The sequence below is a fragment of the Lonchura striata genome, chromosome 1 (assembly GCF_050655825.1).
Source record: "Lonchura striata isolate lonStrDom1 chromosome 1, ASM5065582v1, whole genome shotgun sequence".
Classification (NCBI taxonomy): Eukaryota; Metazoa; Chordata; class Aves; order Passeriformes; family Estrildidae; genus Lonchura; species Lonchura striata.
The window spans coordinates 18,415,845-18,433,391 of record NC_140703.1 but is presented as its reverse complement, the minus strand read 5'-3'; the positions used below and the strand labels follow the sequence as shown (position 1 = coordinate 18,433,391).

At 43.1% G+C, this 17,547-nt stretch overlaps 3 protein-coding genes across 14 annotated transcripts in view; 2 read left to right on the top strand and 1 right to left on the bottom strand.

The window, feature by feature from the left end:
• The first annotated feature begins 243 nt into the window (after window positions 1–243).
• Window positions 244–5,800, top strand: HEMK2 (HemK methyltransferase 2, ETF1 glutamine and histone H4 lysine). 7 transcript variants are annotated; one of them, XM_085565670.1, is made up of 7 exons: window positions 244–402; window positions 1,181–1,270; window positions 1,685–1,775; window positions 2,324–2,407; window positions 2,514–2,655; window positions 3,338–3,467; window positions 3,847–5,800. In XM_085565670.1, exons 1-6 carry the CDS (start codon window positions 257–259, stop codon window positions 3,442–3,444), a joined length of 660 nt encoding a protein of 219 aa, XP_085421796.1. In that variant the 5' UTR covers window positions 244–256; the 3' UTR covers window positions 3,445–3,467; window positions 3,847–5,800. The 7 variants fall into 7 exon arrangements, with proteins under 7 accessions (XP_085421796.1, XP_085421689.1, XP_085421985.1 ...); XM_085565563.1 differs by having other exon boundaries at window positions 1,157–1,270; XM_085565859.1 differs by lacking the exon at window positions 2,324–2,407.
• Window positions 5,801–7,920: 2,120 nt separating this feature from the next.
• CGGBP1 (CGG triplet repeat binding protein 1) lies at window positions 7,921–15,666 on the bottom strand. 6 transcript variants are annotated; one of them, XM_085566083.1, is made up of 3 exons: window positions 15,545–15,666; window positions 14,711–14,795; window positions 7,921–13,385 (listed from the first exon to the last, which is right to left on the bottom strand). In XM_085566083.1, the coding sequence occupies exon 3, from the start codon at window positions 13,132–13,134 to the stop codon at window positions 12,631–12,633; it is 504 nt and encodes a 167-aa protein (XP_085422209.1). In that variant the 5' UTR covers window positions 13,135–13,385; window positions 14,711–14,795; window positions 15,545–15,666; the 3' UTR covers window positions 7,921–12,630. The 6 variants fall into 6 exon arrangements, with proteins under 6 accessions (XP_085422209.1, XP_021405876.1, XP_085422262.1 ...); XM_021550201.4 differs by having other exon boundaries at window positions 7,921–13,155; XM_085566136.1 differs by lacking the exon at window positions 15,545–15,666 and adding an exon at window positions 14,879–15,244 and having other exon boundaries at window positions 7,921–13,155.
• Window positions 15,667–16,029: 363 nt separating this feature from the next.
• Window positions 16,030–17,547, top strand: part of ZNF654 (zinc finger protein 654) — a 30,353-nt gene continuing 28,835 nt past the window's right edge. Inside the window, exon 1 of the mRNA XM_021550206.2 lies at window positions 16,030–16,214. Within this exon, the coding sequence (XP_021405881.2) occupies window positions 16,083–16,214 (132 nt within the window). The 5' untranslated portion in view covers window positions 16,030–16,082. The remainder of the gene's footprint in view (window positions 16,215–17,547) is intronic.

Below are 17,547 nucleotides of genomic sequence, written 5' to 3'. Positions count from 1 at the left end.
GTCGTTTCCGTGACGGGAACACAATTTGTAAAGCCGGCACCGAAATCGGGAGCAGGAGCAGTACCGCCCCTCTCCCTCCGCCCTCAGGGGCACCGGCGGCGGGGATCGCACGCTAAACACAACGAGGGGCTAAATGTCGGATCGAGGCCACCAGGCGCTGCAGCTCCGCGCCGAGACACCCGAGACACCCAGAGATGCCGCCGGAGCGCGGGCTCGTCCCGCCCCGTTCCTGCCCTTGTCCCTCCCCTTCCCCCGGATGCGGGCCGGGATGGCGCTGCCCACCCCGCGGTGCGGGCCCCTGGGCCCGCGGGGGCCCTTTCGGGACGTCTACGAGCCGGCCGAGGACACCTTCCTGCTGCTGGATGCGCTGGAGCGGGACGCGGGCAGCCTGCGGGGGGCTCGGTGCGGCAGGGCGGGCAGGGGGGCCGGGAGGGGCGAGCCGAGGGGCATTGCTGGCACCAGGGTGTTAAAGCTGTGAGGGAGCTCCAGAGGGGCTGCAGGGGATGGGGAAGGGCCGGGAGGGGCGAGCCGAGGGGCATTGCTGGCACCAGGGTGTTAAAGCTGTGAGGGAGCTCCAGAGGGGCTGCAGGGGAAGCTGAGGGGCATTGCTGGCACCAGGGTGTTAAAGCTGGAGGGAGCTCCAGAGGGGCTGCGGGGGAAGCTGAGGGGCATTGCTGGCACCAGGGTGTTAAAGCTGTGAGGGAGCTCCAGAGGGGCTGCAGGGGAAGCTGAGGACGCTTACCTCCCCAGCCTGGTCGCTCCCTGCAGCTTTCTCACGAGACGCAGCGGTGGGGCCAGCAATGGTCCTGCTCCCTGCGACCTGAGGGAATGGCCTGAATTTGTGTCTGGAAGGGTTAGGGTGGATATCAGGGAAAGGTTCTTCTCCCAGAGGCTGGTGGGGTGCTGGAAAAGGCTCCCCAGAGAATGGTCACAGCACCATCCTGACGGAGCTCAGAAAGGCTTTGGACAGTGCGCCCAGGGATGCACAGGGTGAGATTGTTGGGGTGTCTGTGCAGGGCCAGCAGTTGAACTGGATGATCCTTGGGGGTCCCTTCCAGCTCAGGATATTTTGTGATTCTGTACTTCAGCGTTTTTGGGAGGCCAGCATGTTCTATTATGCTGTCTTGACCAATTCTGTATCTGTTACAAACAAAAGTCATCCAGAGTGTTCTCGCTTTAGAGTCAACATCTGCCTTGAAATAGGATCTGGATCTGGTGTGGTTTCAACATTTCTGGCTTCTTCCATCCTTGGACCCAGTGCACTGTACATGTAAGTATAACAGCATCTAAACTGTTGCATGCAATAATAAAGGATGTTTGGCCCAGGATGCTTAGCTCTCTCATACATATTTATAATTTTCACATTTTAAAAACTATTATTTTCTCAATTCTATAGATATATAAATCAAAGGAGAGAGCCTGTTGAGTATTTCTGAGCTTATGATGCAGCCTGAATTATTTACTTCAAGTTAAATAACAAATGAGTAGTGCTATGACTAGAAATCCATTTTCCCATTTCCTAGACACATTACTAAGCCTACACTTGTGTTTGCTGGGTTTAATCCTTGTGGGTTCCTTTTAATTCAGAATATTTTGTGATTCTGTAAACTAGCTTGTGGTTCATGGGGTTAAACTTCCAGGTACAGTAGCCTATAACTTATGCTTTGTAATATTTCCCTTTCAGATGCACAGATATCAATCCCATGGCAGCTTACTGTACCCAGGAGACAGCTCTCCTTAACAATGTTCACCTGCAGCCTGTCATCACTGACTTGGTAAGAGGGAGGTTTCAATAGTATCTCCTTCATAGTTTGTGTAATTTTTTAATACTTACTGCAGATCATGTAGTCATGCAATAGCTAGGGTTGGAAGGGACTTCTGAACATCACCCACTGCCAAAAAAACCCCAACCAACTACTCAAGCTCTAAAATTCAAAATTAAACTCTAAGAATTCATTGTATTTATTAAATAAATCTGTAGATACAGTTTGGAAAGGCTGGACAAAGAATTCTATAGTGGCCTGAGATTATCATAGCCCTTTGTCAAAGTTATGCAGTTCTTCATTCTCAACCTTTTCTGATTTAATTAGAACTTTTTTACTGTTGTTACCTTTAGTTTCTTACAAAATTTGATATGGAGAAAAGCTAATTTTTTTCATCTCTTTAACCCTTTTATATGTTTATAAAAGATGATGTAGGTAGGCCACAATAAATGGGATTTAAAATGGCTGAGGAACTGTACTATGTAACTGTATTTTTACAAAACATTTGCATTATTCATGTTCCCAAAAAGAAACCACACAATCATCAACTTCACCTACAGGTCAAAGGATTATCCCCAAGATTAAATGGGAAGGTTGATCTACTGCTGTTTAACCCACCATATGTGGTAACACCTTCTGAAGAGGTAGGAAAATTTTCAAAAACACAGTAAAAATAATAATGCTACTGTCTGTTGTTGTGACAATTCTGTCATTCTGTATTATGACAATCTTTGCTTTCCTTCTTCCTAGGTGAAAAGCTGTGGAATAGAGGCATCCTGGGCTGGGGGCAAACAGGGGAGAGAAGTAATGGATAGGGTTTTCCCATTAGTACCAGACCTGCTCTCACCAGGAGGATTATTCTACTTGGTCACAATTAAAGAAAATAATCCAGGTGATCACTGTCCTTTAACATTCCAATGGGCAAACCAGGTTTATATGGTAGAAATCAAAATGCTGATCACAGCTAGACCAAAAATGCAAGCAAATATATCAAAACTAAGAACTCCCCAGGCTAGTTTGGAAAGTGAAAGTGTGTGGGACCCCAGTGGGTCTGCAGGAGTTCAGTTCCAGGTCTGAAAGGTGGATTAATTAATCTGAATTAATTAATGATGCCAGGCCAGTTCTTTCTTATGGAAGAGAATGGTGGTGTTAACCAAAAAGCTTAGTGGGAAATGTGATGTCTTTCATTTTACAAGTGCAGAGAAAAGATTTGGACTTACTCCTTCTGATCTAATGCTTCGTGGCCACAAATGATCATTTAATGTCAAGATTATTTTTCACACCTGATTTATTAGGCAGCTTTTCTGAGAAGGTGCTACAAATTTCACTTCCTCCTAAGTTTAGGAGGATTCATACATTAGAATTCAGACAGAATTCTAGAAAAATACTGAACCTCAGTTTGTAACTTGTGAGCTTTATTTGTGCTTGGTGGGAGATGATTTTGCATAAAAGTTTTTGTCTGAAAGAGTAGGAGGACAGTTTTTAAACTTTGCTTTACAGCTTGACAGATATTTTAGAACTATCTTCTATAACCAATTTCAACTCATTTGTAAACACTGCACTTTCCATTGCAGATGAAATTCTGGAAATTATGAAGAAAAGTGGCTTAAAAGGCACACAAGTACTTTCCAGGCAAGCAGGACAAGAGATGCTGACAATCCTCAGATTTAGGAAATCTTGATAACGTCTCTTCACCTGACAGGAGTAAGCATGAAGAAAATTGAACACAGAGCTGTCAGTTGGTAAACACTGAAGTGAATGCAATCTGCCCTCTGTTAATGGCAGGAACTTACTCATACAAGCAAAACATCAAGAAAGATATGAACCCAAGACCTGAACTAGAGAACATATTATCAGTGGGTTCATTATATGATCTAATATCCTTTGACATAACCAATGTCACACACCAGAGAGTCTCACTTCTACAAGCCAAGCACACATATCACTTTTAATTTGTAGTCTTCAGTTGTCATTGGTCAGGACCAGGATCATTGTACATCATCAGCACTCACAACAAACTGCAAGTTTACAAGCAGCAGTGTTAAGGTGTCCTGTTGGCTTAAAAAGTTCTTTCCTCTCCCAGGATCAGCGTTCTCAGCACGGATCACTTTGGCCTTGATTAAGGAACAGTCTTCCACATCCCTCTGACCTTCAGAGAAGAAGAAAGAGCCTGGTTAAAATACACAGATGCTCAGAGTTCACCACAAAAGCATTGGAGGAAGTTCAGATCAGTGCATAGATGGATATACAGTGGCACTTTATACAATGGAAAATGTGAAGGCAGAGTTAGGAGTTGTTTCACTTGTTCTCACATAGCTGTCAAATATTTTGCTGCTGTGCTACTCAGGGTACTGAGCTTCTCATCTCTTCCAACATATGAAGATGTTCCAGCAGCAGCTAAGGAGGAATCTCCAATTCTTCAATCCCTTGTAATGAGCACAACAGTTCTGCAGTTCATTAAACACCTTCCATGAACTTCAGAGATGGCTTCTCAAGGAATGATGGAAAATTTTATTTTAGTAATTGTATGTATTTATATTGCCATTGGGAATTTTTGAGGAATGCAACTTTGCAAATAGAAATTGAATTTTAGTAGTTTTCACTTTTCCCCCCCCAGTTTAAAGAAACACTAGTGTAGTTTTTCTGGTGTATACTGGAGGGTTTTCTGAGGCTCTAATAATTTTGTCTGTGGACACAAAGCTTAAATAAGTTGGCTTCAATTCCCAGCTTACTTTTGACCAAAATAAAAACCAAACAAGCTTAGAAGGAATAAGATGGAATTACATTTAAAAAAAATTATTTCCATCATGGTTCTGTAGAGACTGACTTGCAAAAATTTTGTTTGTGTAATGCTCCTATAAACATTATTTTGATATTTGTGGTAATTTGTGTGATTTTAGCAGTGCTTTATCACAGGAGGATACTGGGCATAGTATAGTCCTCACATCAGTCCAAATTAGCAGAGCCTCTTCCTCAAAAACTGTGGCCATTCAAAGATGAAAGTGGACTGGCTATTAGATGTGGTTAAGCTAAATAATTGCAGATACACTGTCAAATGAAGGATAATTTGACTGCAGACTGGATCTAGAGCTAGTAGGATTTTCAGATTTCAAGCTCAGGGTTGAATGCTACCAAAAAAATTCGCCATGGTTCAAAAGTAGTTTGTCCTCAGGTGCTGGAGTTCTTATCTAGTCAGTTACTGAATATTTCTCAGTTATTATCATCCTCTTCAGTCAAATTAGGAGGGTCTGCTATAGTAATAAAATAAGACCCATTATTTCCAGGGTGCACTGAGCACTGCTTTGGTTTCTGTTCTCCACCTGTAATGTTTAATAGCTACAGACAGGTTTAATTATGAGGCCACATCATATTGTAAACTTGACAATTGCTCTGAGCCAACGTTACCTGAAGAATCTACAGGAATATTCTTTTTTTATCAACGTAACTGGAGAAATCTTTATTGTCTGGGCATTGGAAAGAGAAGGTGATCCTGAGGGTTTAAAAAACATCTCTCCTTCTCTGGGTCCTGGCTCCCCTCATAGACTAATGAACAAAGCTGCAGATTTTTTTGTTTCTTGAAAGATGCTCCTGCAGGTGAGGTTTTGATTTTACAAGAAGCAAGATAGCAGAGAGCAGGGATGCAAAGCAGGATTTTAAAAACTAAGAAGTTGAAAATATTCACTGTTCACACAACAGTCTGCACTGTAAGGGATGATTTTTTTCTGCTGCTTGTTCTCAGCATCTTCATAAGGACAAATAATTCAGATTTTGTCTGTTCCTTTCTCAGCATGTCTTTGGGATTTTTTTTTTTCATAAATATTTTTAAGACATTGAAGCACTTACCTGAACCTTCCCAAAAACTTTTGCCTGTGCAAAATTTCTTCATAAACTTAGAACTAAATCGAAGGTAAACAGGAATTTCATATATAGCAATTGTCACCTCTGCTTATGATGGAAATGCTTACCAAAGCCTAAATTACCAGGATTTTTTCCCCAGATTAATATTTTGGAGAAAATAATGGAATAACTTTCTGAAATGTTGTGTTTGGATTTCTTTTTTCTATCAAAAATGTTGTGTTTGATTGGAGTGTATGATTATCAGAAGAATCCTACTGATGTTTGTGAGGAACTGAAAAAGCCTGACAAGAATTCCAATCCAGTGTAAATGGAAAATATTTATGGAAGAAAACTCCTTGAGTGGAACTGCACACACAGCAGGGCTCCACTGGAGCGAAAACACTCCTACTACAAATTGCATTTTTTTGCACTGAAGACACCTGGTGGTTGCATCCATAGCCAGCTCTGAGAGAAAAGTTGGTTATTCAGGGAAGCTTTTCTCTTGATGAGACATAATTACCACCTTGAGCCATTCTATTTTTATGATATTATTAAGATATAAATGAGATCTTTTCGATCTCCAAATGGTAATTGAGATTTCTAAATTTTGTTTTTTTAACTCAGTCCATGGACTTGAGACACTGCAAGAGTATAGTTTTGCTTTAAATGCATGTTTCAAGGGACAGTAAATGCTAAATAAATATAAAATAAGTATTTGTTAAAGTAAGGACTGAGAGTCCTAATCCTAAACTGTATAATTAGGAAAGGGAGATGGCAGAAAAAGATGTCACCAGATGAGCACTGATTTGCACTGTCTGTAGTAACTCAATAACTTAATAATTTAAAAACTCTCATTCAGTGCAATTGAATTCAAAGAACTTAATCTATTTAAACACAACTAGCATAGTTCTCGGTATTAGATATGATTATTTTGGAGGAAAAAGCTCCAAAAACATGGGATGAAATTCAGACCTGAGGACTGCTATAAATAGAAACTTTCTTTACCTGATTCAGTCCCCTTTGTCACTGCTGTTGCTATTTTACTGAATGCAAGTGAAAAGAAAATCCCAACCATAATCTATGCAATGTTCTTTCTGTCCCACTTCAGTTTTTTCTTCTCACAAGACCAATGTTCTATTTTGGGGCCGCATTTTCCTCTTTGCAGGAAACCACAGAGTGACACACAACGATCCAAGAGTGGGCTCCAGGAAGTCTGCTGAAAATTTTAACACTGTGTAAAGGAGGTTTTAGTGCCTTAAAGGAACAGCAGTGTTCCAGTGTCCCATCAGCTCCTTGCCTGTCAGTGGTGATTACAGAGCTCAGGATTTGCTGCTGCACCAGCCAAGGTGGCCCCTGCAGCTTTACTCCTGTAATTCCCTATAAGAGGAGGGGTCAGCTCCTTCATTTTGATGGAACGCCTTCACAACATGAGAATCTTTGCCTCTCCCTTTTCCTTCAGCAGTTTCAGTTTCAGGAGGTGAACTGAGCCTTCACACATCTTGAGCCAAGTCCTGAATTGTTGGCTGAGCTTGGGTGCTCTCACAAGGGGGTTCAGTTCACTGTGTCCAGAGCTGGTTAAAGCTCCACTTGGGGGTTTCTTGTTGGATTTGTTCTGAGGTAATAACAGGCTTCAGAAATAAGGGAAGGGAGGAAGCATTTAAAGCTAATTATAGAAGAATTAAGGTGAGAAGATGTCAGTTACTGCAGTGAAATCAAATGCTGAATTGGAGCTATTTTGTACACTGAGGACAGGTTAAAAAAAAACACTTGAGGAAAACCAATATACAAACCCCTCCTAATGAGCTCTGAAATCCCTAAATACTTTTCTCCCAGCTCTGAACAGAACTACTGAACAGTATTTTCAGCTGAGCTGCAGTAGCTCTCTGTATTCCAACTCTCATCCTGCACTTTCTGCTTCTACCTGAGATGTGCTTCTATATTTGAAAGTGGTGGCCACACAAGCCACAGATTCCAAACCCCTTGTAAAAAAAGTGGTGGGATAAGGAAAAAAAAAAAGCAGAACTATCAGAGATTGTCTCTCCTTCAGCCTATGCAAATAACAAATGTCAGACCTAATCATCAGTATCACTGTGGCCTGAAAGCTGTGTGTACTTGATCCTACTGCATCCTGGATATGAATTGAACTACCTTGATTCAGTTAAAAAGGTAAAATGGTACCATCAGAATTTAGCATGGCCTAATTACTGAACTTTAAATATTTGCTTCATCCTGTTCTGCATCAGCTTCCACAGAAATCCTGGCTGGTACATTTATTTTGCAAGTGTGCATGTGCTGTTTCACACGAATTGTCCACACAAGATAATTTTACAAAGGGTATGTTTATTTCTATTCTGCTTTTCCATTTCACAACAGAAAGCACTTGATCTTAATGTGCTGTGACCTGGAAACTACTGAAAATGAGAAAATAATAGTTCATAAATTCATCAGTCGAGAGGTTGCCTGAATTTATCATTGATCATCCTGAGATGTCAAGACAGGTCAGAATTCAGGAAAAGAAATGTGTAAACAAACAAACCCACACTTGGTGCTAATTTTTGATGGGTTGATGTTATTTGCTCAATTTTCATGAGGTCCCCAAGGGAGAGGGATCAAACTGTGACCCTTTTGGATTCTTCCATATTGCAGAAACCCTTCCTGAAAAGATCTGAGGCCTTGGGTAGCTACAAGATCCTGTACTTACAAATGGTTTACTGCAGTGTCAAAATGCACAACAATCTTTCCACCTGGTATTCACTTGGAGCAGAAGGCATTATTAGGGAATTTCTGTCACCATGAAGAAAATCAGGAATTGACAGGAAACAGGTTTTGTATAACCAGTCCTGAAACAGACTTCAGTGTCATTGCAGAGGTAAATCAACCAAATGCTTCAATATCTGATGTTACTTTAAGCTACAGCAGCAGCTCCTTAAATTTTCCTGTCCCCATCCATTTCTTACACCACTCTATGGGAACTACCACAGGTTCTTAATCCACTTGATTGGTAAAATAAGAGATTATGCATAAATTCTATAAAAAAGGAATACCTTTATTTCTTTTTTAAAGAGACCTTTTTTTCATTACCAAGTGAAAACTTTACAATGTAAAGTATTTCTCTTCAGTATTGTTTTAATATAAAAATGTAAATCACTCTGGTCTTACTGTTCCTACAGGAAGTCTTATGGCACTGCAGGACCCAGGTATCTTCAGCCTCACTCTAGTATCTAATCATAAGTTCATGACTTGTTTTTTTAAATAAAATCATTTCTGCGGCCACTCATCATCAACAAAACATCCCTACCATCAAAACAAAAATAAAGCATCTTCATTAGACCAAAAAAGACTAAACTCTTAACAGCACTATTACAGTGAGAAACTTTGTTAAAATAAAAATATTTTGAAAGTTAGACACGACTTTAAAATTGTACAAAGACAACAAGCACTCAAATTACAGAGTAAGTAGCAGTCAGTACAATGTGAATGCAACAGTAGTGAGCCTTGCCTCTTTTTATATGTAAATATAAATAGAGATTTTCCTCACCAAACTTCCAGCTTTTTTTTTTTTTTTCCTTTTTCCTGAAAATCAGTTCATTATTCTGCAAAACCCAACAGGGAGCATCTCACTCTTCAGTTCAATAGAATTACTAAAGTGGGCTCTGGCTAAAGCCAGCCCTTCTATCATAAGAATATCCCATACTGTACAGAACTAGTTTCTCTCTCCACTGAAAATCAATTCCCTTTTATTATGCTGAATGCTTCACCTTCCCGTGGGACCTGCCAATCGACAGGCTTCAAAATGATTAAACATTTTGAAGTTTGCTCCTGCTTTTTCAAGAACCTGCAAGCTGAAACTAGCATGGTATGTCTGTGTAACGAGTCACACAACAGAGAATGCTCCTGCTTGTATTTTACTCTTTGCAAGTGTTGTTTCAAGAAAAATGCTTGGGAGTAATTTTAGCTAATTTGGCTAAATTAGATTAAGTATTGGTCAGAGAAGAAAATATTTCTTGTTTTTTTCCTATTACCTTTAGAGTTCAAATATATTCCTAAAACCACATGGCAGAAAGCTCCCTTAGAGCTTGTCCTTACAATTGGTTGTAAAGTGAAAGAAAAACTGACACTATTACCACCCTCCCTTTACTTCTGAGAGTTTTCTTCTGTACAGGAAATACATTCTTGCACAAGAAATTAATCCCCTATGGTGGCTGTTCAGACAACTCCATCACAGCCTCAAAACTAGGATTTAGTTATTCTTTAGGTTTAGATTGATGAGAAAACTTCTGCTGTAAATCTTCCCTGAGATCAACAGCAATTAAAAGAAAGTTATGTTTTATCCAACTGCAGCCATACTGGCAAAATTATGTTCTGAATTTGAGTGTTTGCAGGACTCTGTTTCATGACAGAATGCAACCACTTGCTCATACTTTCTTTAAAAGTGTCTTGATGATTTGGGTTAAGTTCATGATTTTAAACTTATTCATTCTTTCTAGACTACCTGGAAGTGCTTTATTTTTCATAGCTTTACTCCATTACTAATGTTTGTTTCAATGGATCAATGTCCTGATTTTTAAAAAAGCCTGAGAAATACTGTGGCTTTATTTTTAAATTAAAATATACTATTAAGACAGCAATGTCCTGAAAATTGAGTAAATTACACTTGAACATTGTTTCATTTTAATGTAAAACTGTAAATTTGAAAGCAACTTGATTTTTTTTCTTTTTTCAATTATTCAGGAGCCTCTTTAATGTTGCCATGAAGCATTTCAAAATGTCTATCAGTCAAAACATTTCAAAATGTCTGTCAGTCAAGGGAGGAACAAACAGTATCTATTCATATATAAAATTGTTACAGGGTGCAACCTGAAAAATCCCATGTTAGCAAAAACTGAGTGAACTAGCCAAAATTCCTACCTTTTGATCATCCCACTTCTCTAGCTGCTTTTGTTTTCTCAATATACCATTATTCTCCATTTGCTTCAATTCTAAGCTAGCATTGCTGAGGTTTCAAGAAAGATTAAAAATTAAAGCAAGGATGTTGTTTCACTGTAAGGAAAAAGCAGCTGTGAGAAAATACTTTCAGTTCTTGTCAGGACAGAAAAGGCTATTGGCAGTTACCTTTCACTTGGCTTCAGAAGATTTATTAAACAGTTCTAGCCCAAGGCAGTTAAGGATTTTAAGCTAAACCCAAGTTTGTGCAATAAAAAATTATATTTAGGAAGGCATATTTTGATCTCTAGGATTAGATTAAAAAGTTGCTACTGTTTTTTCTGTCTCAAGTCCTAGACCAGCAGTGGGCTGAGTACCCCTGGATTGATGCACATGGGTAAGAAACCTTCTGCTTTTTAACTTTGTACATTCATTCCAGCAGGTTTCATAGCAGAACATGGAACAGAAGGGCATTTCTGCAGACTAACTGCACAAAAATTTAGTCGTTACTAAGTATGTAAGTCTCAGCCAGCAAAGGAGACTGTTGGGGAAATAGCTCCAAACCCCAAACAATCTGGTTATTTTGTGTCTTTTCAGCAATTCCTTGGTATTGCTGTAAATTAACTGCTGCGAAACTCTGCTGGGGAAGGGAACCTGCACAACTGGCTCCACCCTCATGAGTTAAAGCATCTTTATGCATTCGTACCAATGGAGAGGGAGGATTCCTGTGCCCCCAGGAGATGCTTGGCACCTGTCTAAAGCCAGAGCATCTCCAGGAGATCTAGAACAGGCAGAGCTCAATTTATTCCAGCACCTTGCACAGTACTCCCTCATGTCATTCCAAACCTTTATGGAACATTTGTGTTAGGTGAACTATTTGGCATCATAGTTTGGAATAGCTTAGTAACTGTTTACTAGATTTTGGAGAGGGTATTACTGAAATTCTTCAATTTCCCATTTTGCTCTTTGCCAGTCCAACAGATATGGCCATGGCACAGAGTAAGAAATACAGCCCAGTTCTGTAATTCAATTATAAATTCAAAGTGTATCTGCCTCCCTACCTGTGTTTACAAGTACTGAAGAGTCTTTGCAGTAAATGATTTAAAAACTATTTTAATCACTTCACCTCCTTTGACTGAAAGGCTGATGACAAGGCCAGAGGTGTAAAGGACCTTCAGTGAAAGATGGAGCAGCCTCTTCTCCTGTGCACAAAGAAAAACCTTCCCAACTCCTCAATTTAGTGCCTCTGCCATGCTCAATTTATATTTAGCTTAGTCCTGCTAGTAGGAAAAAGACATTAACGTTCTCTGCTAAGAACTTGGTCCAGCATAAGTTTCACTTGATAGCAGCTGCACTGCAAGTCACACTCAGTTACTGGTTTGTCTACTCAGCTTTCAAATATTGGCACTGAAATTGAAGGGGGCATGTGAAACCAAGACAAAGGAACGGTGATTTTAGAAAAGCACATGGCAAACCTGCAGAACTCCCAGCCTTATGAGAATAGTGGAGTTCAGAGATCAGTACAAGAGACTGGCTGGTTAAGCTGGATAATGAATACATCCACAGTTGCACCAAACAGCATAAGAGAGAGTTCTAGAAGAAAAAAGTTTCCCGTTTCAAAACGTAAACCAAGCTTGAATAGAAAGTTGCAATAGTCCTCCCCCAACAGAGCAGTGATATTTTAACTAACCATCCTAGAGCTTCTTGTATTTCAAAGCTGGAGCACCTCTTCTTGGTCACTCAGGGACACAGCAATCCACTGCCACGAGTAGCAATCCCTATCACACTGTCTTCTTAGATGCACTGTGAAGTGGGGTCCTCTATTCAAGTGCCTTTTTCTCAGCCTCATTTACAGCTGGACTGAACAGAGATCAGGTGTATGCCAGGGATGCTCCCTATATTCCTCATGAGCTCTACTGTCAGTGTAGCTCTGAAGTCTACAGCAGGGTTAGCACACCGCTAAGTTCAGGAGTAGATTGTCATTTCTACAAGAATACAAAATAGCTTGTAAAATCAATATGTAACACTGTATATATGCATGGATATAAAAATAAACCACACCATCAATATGTAAAACTTCACGACGAGGATGAAAACAGTTCTCTTCTCAACGGTCTTCAGTGTTGATGAGCTGGTTCTCATTGTCATAGCCATCAGGCAGATAGGCTTTCCTTAGCTGCTCTGACTTGGGTATGGAGCTGCCGTTCTTGACGTAGCGGGACAGGAAGGCTCGCACAGAGGGGTGATCGGCCTTCTCCAGGGGGATATTGGCTTCCAGGCACATTTTCACAAAGTCCTGGATCACACTGCTTTTCTCTGTCTGGGCAGTGCTGTTGCACTGCAGGGAGGCAGTCAGAGTCCTTTGCTTCTTTCTGACATTCTGCTCCTCGAACTCTGCCTTCCTCTTGGTGTGCGTTTTGGACTTGAGGTGGTCGTTGATGGCGGATTTGCGAACGTGGTTCAGCACCACGTTGCAGGAGGTGCAGAAGAGCTTCCCGCCGTCCTCGTGCAGCTCGCTGCCGAACTCCGTCACGCGGTCCTGGGGGGTCACGTACAGAGCGGTCTTGGAGCGGTTCCGCGACGGCGCCGACTTCACCCCGAACCGCTCCATCACTGCCTCCGGCCCGCAAAGCTGGGAAACAAAGCAAGAGTCCGTTCAACATCCAGCCTGGTGTTGCCTTGATTCTTAAGATTTTCTAAAGCCTTCTGAGTTTGCATTCTTGTAGAGAACTTTCTCACACAACTTTCTGTAAATGATCTATTGTTTTACATTCCTCCATAGAAGTGGAGAAACTTGATGTACTAGTAGTTTGTCCAATGTCATTGGAGAGGTGGCACATTCACTCTCCAATCCACTGTCACCTTTGGAAAAGTATTAATGCTAGAGTCAGAAAATAAACTTCCTCTTTTCCACCTTTGCAATAGCAACAGTTCATGTCGTGCTCTCACGTGTCCTATAGCAACAGCCTGGCACCTGCTGACTCCTAGAATACCACACGCTAGACATGTTTGTGACACTGCTGGTAAAAGGCTTTTCATCAGTTCATTGGGAGAATGAAGTTCCTTGTAGGTCAGAGTAAAACACTTTTGGTTTGGGTTTTAGGTTTATTATGAGGAGAGTTTTTTGTTATTTGGGTTATTGTAAGAGTTTTGTTAATGTGGTGAGAGGTTTTTTCTGTTTGATTTTTTTTATACTATGTACTGTTAATCTGTTAAGATTGTGGTGGACATGTATGTCTCTTTATAAGGTATTAGACTGTAAGTGTAGAACGTGTTTTTTAATAAATGTTTGAAGTTATCCTCATGCCACCAATATTGTGGTGACTCAACAGAACCCACAGAACTCACTCTGTTAATCACTTAAACAAAAATACTTTTTGCTTTTCATGAAGACCCTTTTTTATCCTTTACACTTTAGGACAAAGGGTACTTTCTTCTTAGCATTTTCAACATATTTCAGTTTCTTAATTGTTGAGTCAGTGTTTTTCTGTGTATTATAGCAAGCAAGAAAACCATTACTGTCTTTTTACGGGTACTTTTAAAAGCCAGTAACCCCCAACAAAAAACAGCTCCAAACCAAAACCAAACCAAAGCTTTGCCAGCATTTGTTTGGAAACAGCCCTGGTTTTTAAACCACAGCTACTAGATTGAACCTGGAGCTTAAAGCAAATAATTTTGTCACTGCAATTACTGCTGGAACAGCCTAATAGGAACACAGAATTGCATCTATTGCAATGCAAAATAAGAAACTGTATTTTCAAAAAGGGTTAACATCACTTTAAACTAGACCATGTCACCAAAGCAGGCAATAACCCACTTAAGTGCTCTGAAATCACACACGACCTGTGTCCTGTTGTTGTTGAGGTATGAAGTAGCTACTGCAAATTTCAACTAAAGATAATTTAACGCCTTTTTAAAGTAAAGTTGAATTCAAGTAATAGCTCTGTTCAGGTTTGAGGATTTCTGAGCAAAATTAATGGTCATCATATTAACTACCCCTTTCCTTAAAAAAAAGTTCAAACAAAAAAAACCCAAAAGGCAAGAATGTTTCTTCTAAGTATCCAGATACCTCCGGGTGTACTCTTCTCCATATTTATTTTTATTTTTACCCAGTTTGCTGTTGCAGCATTAAAAAAAAAAAAAAAGGTTGAATACAGTTTCTGCTGTCCAGAATGGTTTTTACTCACCCTGGAACTAAAGAAATAGAGAATTCTGTCTTCAACACTATCTTTTTTTTCTTAAGCCATTGCTACATGAAGAGATTACAAGCCTCTGCAAAAAAATGGAAACAAAGATACTGGTATTAGCTACTTTCCTAGCCAATTTCTATTTGTCCTCACTGAGGCTTTGCAGACCTGTAAGTCTTAGGCTGATCCAAAGATAAACAATCTTTATCCAGCATCGATGTAACCTTCGTCATTCTAAGCAACCATTTCCTGAAATCAAGCGGAAAACAAGTCCTAACCGAACACAAACTTGTTGCTTCGGCTTCTGAAAGGCCAAAAAAATATTCCCCCACCAGACCAGGAATTTGTAGTGCTATTGCAGCAAAATCTCTCAGGATTCTGAGAGCAGCAGAACACAGAATTTTTTTTTTTTTTTTTTGGAGGGGTGGGGGGGTGGGACTGTCAAATTTTGGCGTGGTTTCCTAGCAGAGGCCTGCTGCCTCCCCACCTCGGGGCTCCGCTCTCCGGGGCGCTCCGGGCGAGGCGGCGGCCCCGGGGCTCCGGCCGTGAGCGCTGTCACCGCACCGGAGCCGCGGGGACAGGAGCGCAGCGAGTCTGCACCTCCGCGCAGCGAGTCTGCACCTCCGCGCAGCGGGCGGGACCAGCACTCGGTGCGTTCCTTGCCGGGTTCGTGCCCCGGGCTGCCGGCGCCCTGTGCCCCGCGCGGTTCAACGCGCACGGCACGGCACGGCCGAGGCCCCGCGGCTGCGGCCCCTCCCCGCAGCGCGGCTGTTTCCTCGGGAGGCCCCGCAGCCTCCTTCCCCCGCGCGGATCCGCGGTGCCGGGCACCATTACCCGCCCGCACCCGGGGCCGCCCCGGGGCTCTGCCGCCGCCGCTCCGCGCTGGGCCCCGCCGGGCCGGGCCGGACGCGCCGCTCCGCCGCAGCCGCACGGCCCCGCCCACCCCACCGGAAGTCACTCGCCGATTGGTTCGCCGCGGAGATGGGCGAGGCTTGCGCCCAATTAAAAGTGGGGGGCGGGCGCGAGTGCGCTGATAGAGGCGTGCGCCGGCCAATCGGAGCGCGGGCGGTGGCGCTCAGCGGACAGCGCATCGGGCAGGCGGCTGCGGAGGGGGGCGTTGACAGACGGGGAGAGTAGCCAGTGGAAAGACGGGGATGAAGTAACGACGAGACTTTTCCACCAATGGCAGCGCGCTCCTTCGAAGGGGCGGAGCCAGAGGTGAGAGGCGCGTTGATGGGCAGGGCAGGCGGGCCAATGGGAGCGCGGAGCGGCGGGGGCGTGGCCGGACGCTCGGCGGCGCGGCGGGGGTGGCTCTTCCGGCGCGGCGGGGCGGGGCGGGGGCGCTCGGTACGCGCGGGGCGGCGGGGCCGCCATGGCGGAAGACGAGAGCGACCAGGAGTCGGAGCGGCTCAGCGAGGAGCTGGAGGCGCTGGCAGCGCCGGGGCTCCCGGCCGGGCTGCCCGCTCTGCTCCGCAGCCAGTACTACTGCCGTCGCTTCTGCCAGGTGAGCGCCGCGGCGCGGGGGACAGCGCCGGGGCAGCGGCGGAGGGAGCCGGGCCGGGCCCGCCGGGCCGAGCAGCGGGGCGCGGCTCGGGACAGCGGGGCCGGGCGGGCGGGCAGGGAGGCTCCGGGGGAAGGGAAGGAAGGCGAGGCGGGTCCCGGCCGGAGCGGGAGCGGGAGCAGGCAGGGAGAGCCGGGGGCGGCTGCGGGACACGCGTGGTGCCCCCGGTGCTGCGGGCAGAACCATCCCGGGCGGCCTCGCCTGCGTGGCGGAGGGAGGCAGAGGGGCAAGAAGGGCCTCAGGAACAGTTCTCGTCTCGCTGACCGCATTAGACCAGGGTGTTCTAGGATTTTTAGGGGTTTGTCCCTTGAAAAGCAGCGTTTTGTCGATGCGGGCCCGGAATTCTTGTGCTCCTCGCAAGCCCTTTAGGTGTGCCTTGCAAAGTGACAAGCACCAACAGGTTGCTTTTCCTGGCTGCTTTCATCGGCAGGTGTGGAGGGAACATTAGTTACCTTTGGTGTATTCCGGCCACGCCACTTGCTGCTGCCTAAAAGACAGCCCAGAGGTTATTTTATATAGAACTGCTTCATTTCACCAACTTTTTTACTTACCACTACAGTTGTCTTCTGCCATCTTACAGAGTTGTGATGCCCGGTTGTCACTTTGTTCCTGTTTCATCGTTCAGTGAAACGTCCTGTTTGAAGTATTATTTACTGTCAAACATTCTTACAATAATCTCTCTGTTTCATGATCTCTCAAAAATTGTGGAGCCAGTAAAAGATGAAGTAAATGTTTCTGGAAGTCTGGCATTTTCTACAACTGTAAGGAATGACAACCATGTTTGATTACGTTGACTGGTTGAAAAGACATTTACTTTTGCTCAACCCTTGAGTTTTTATCTTAACTTGTTGTCTCTGTCCTTACTGTATGTTGAATTTATTGTGTTAAGTGCAGACAAGGTGATAGCTTCATGTTCCATGGGGAAGGTATGAATTAGTAGGAAATGGAAGAGGACAAGATCAGATGAAGAATTTTCCTGTGCAATAGTTGTATCACATGTGTTTTATGTGTTAGATATCTAGTGTTGACTTCTGCAGATTTTATTATTTTGGGTAGGGAGATTGCCAAAACCTCTCCCCTACTTTGAGCTGATGAACCCTCCAGAAAAGCAGACAATATTCTGAGTATGTAAAGGGCTCTGCTCCTTTTCTCTTAAACTTTCTTTTCAACAATGCATAGTTTAAATAATCTTGATGAGAGTAAGTTAATATATTAACAGCTTGTCCCCAGGGTTTCTTTTTTTTTTACTTGTTTTGTGTAAATTTGGCCTGGTGTG

Excerpts from the sequence above, each read along its gene's own strand:
- HEMK2 (XM_085565563.1), top strand. The coding sequence starts at position 257 with ATGCGGGCCGGGATGGCGCTGCCCACCCCGCGGTGCGGGCCCCTGGGC. Across the intron at positions 1,776-2,323 it reads AGCCTGTCATCACTGACTTG|GTCAAAGGATTATCCCCAAG; the intron begins GTAAGAGGGAGG and ends CTTCACCTACAG. Across the intron at positions 2,656-3,337 it reads AATTAAAGAAAATAATCCAG|ATGAAATTCTGGAAATTATG; the intron begins GTGATCACTGTC and ends TTTCCATTGCAG.
- CGGBP1 (XM_085566083.1), bottom strand. The coding sequence starts at position 13,134 with ATGGAGCGGTTCGGGGTGAAGTCGGCGCCGTCGCGGAACCGCTCCAAG.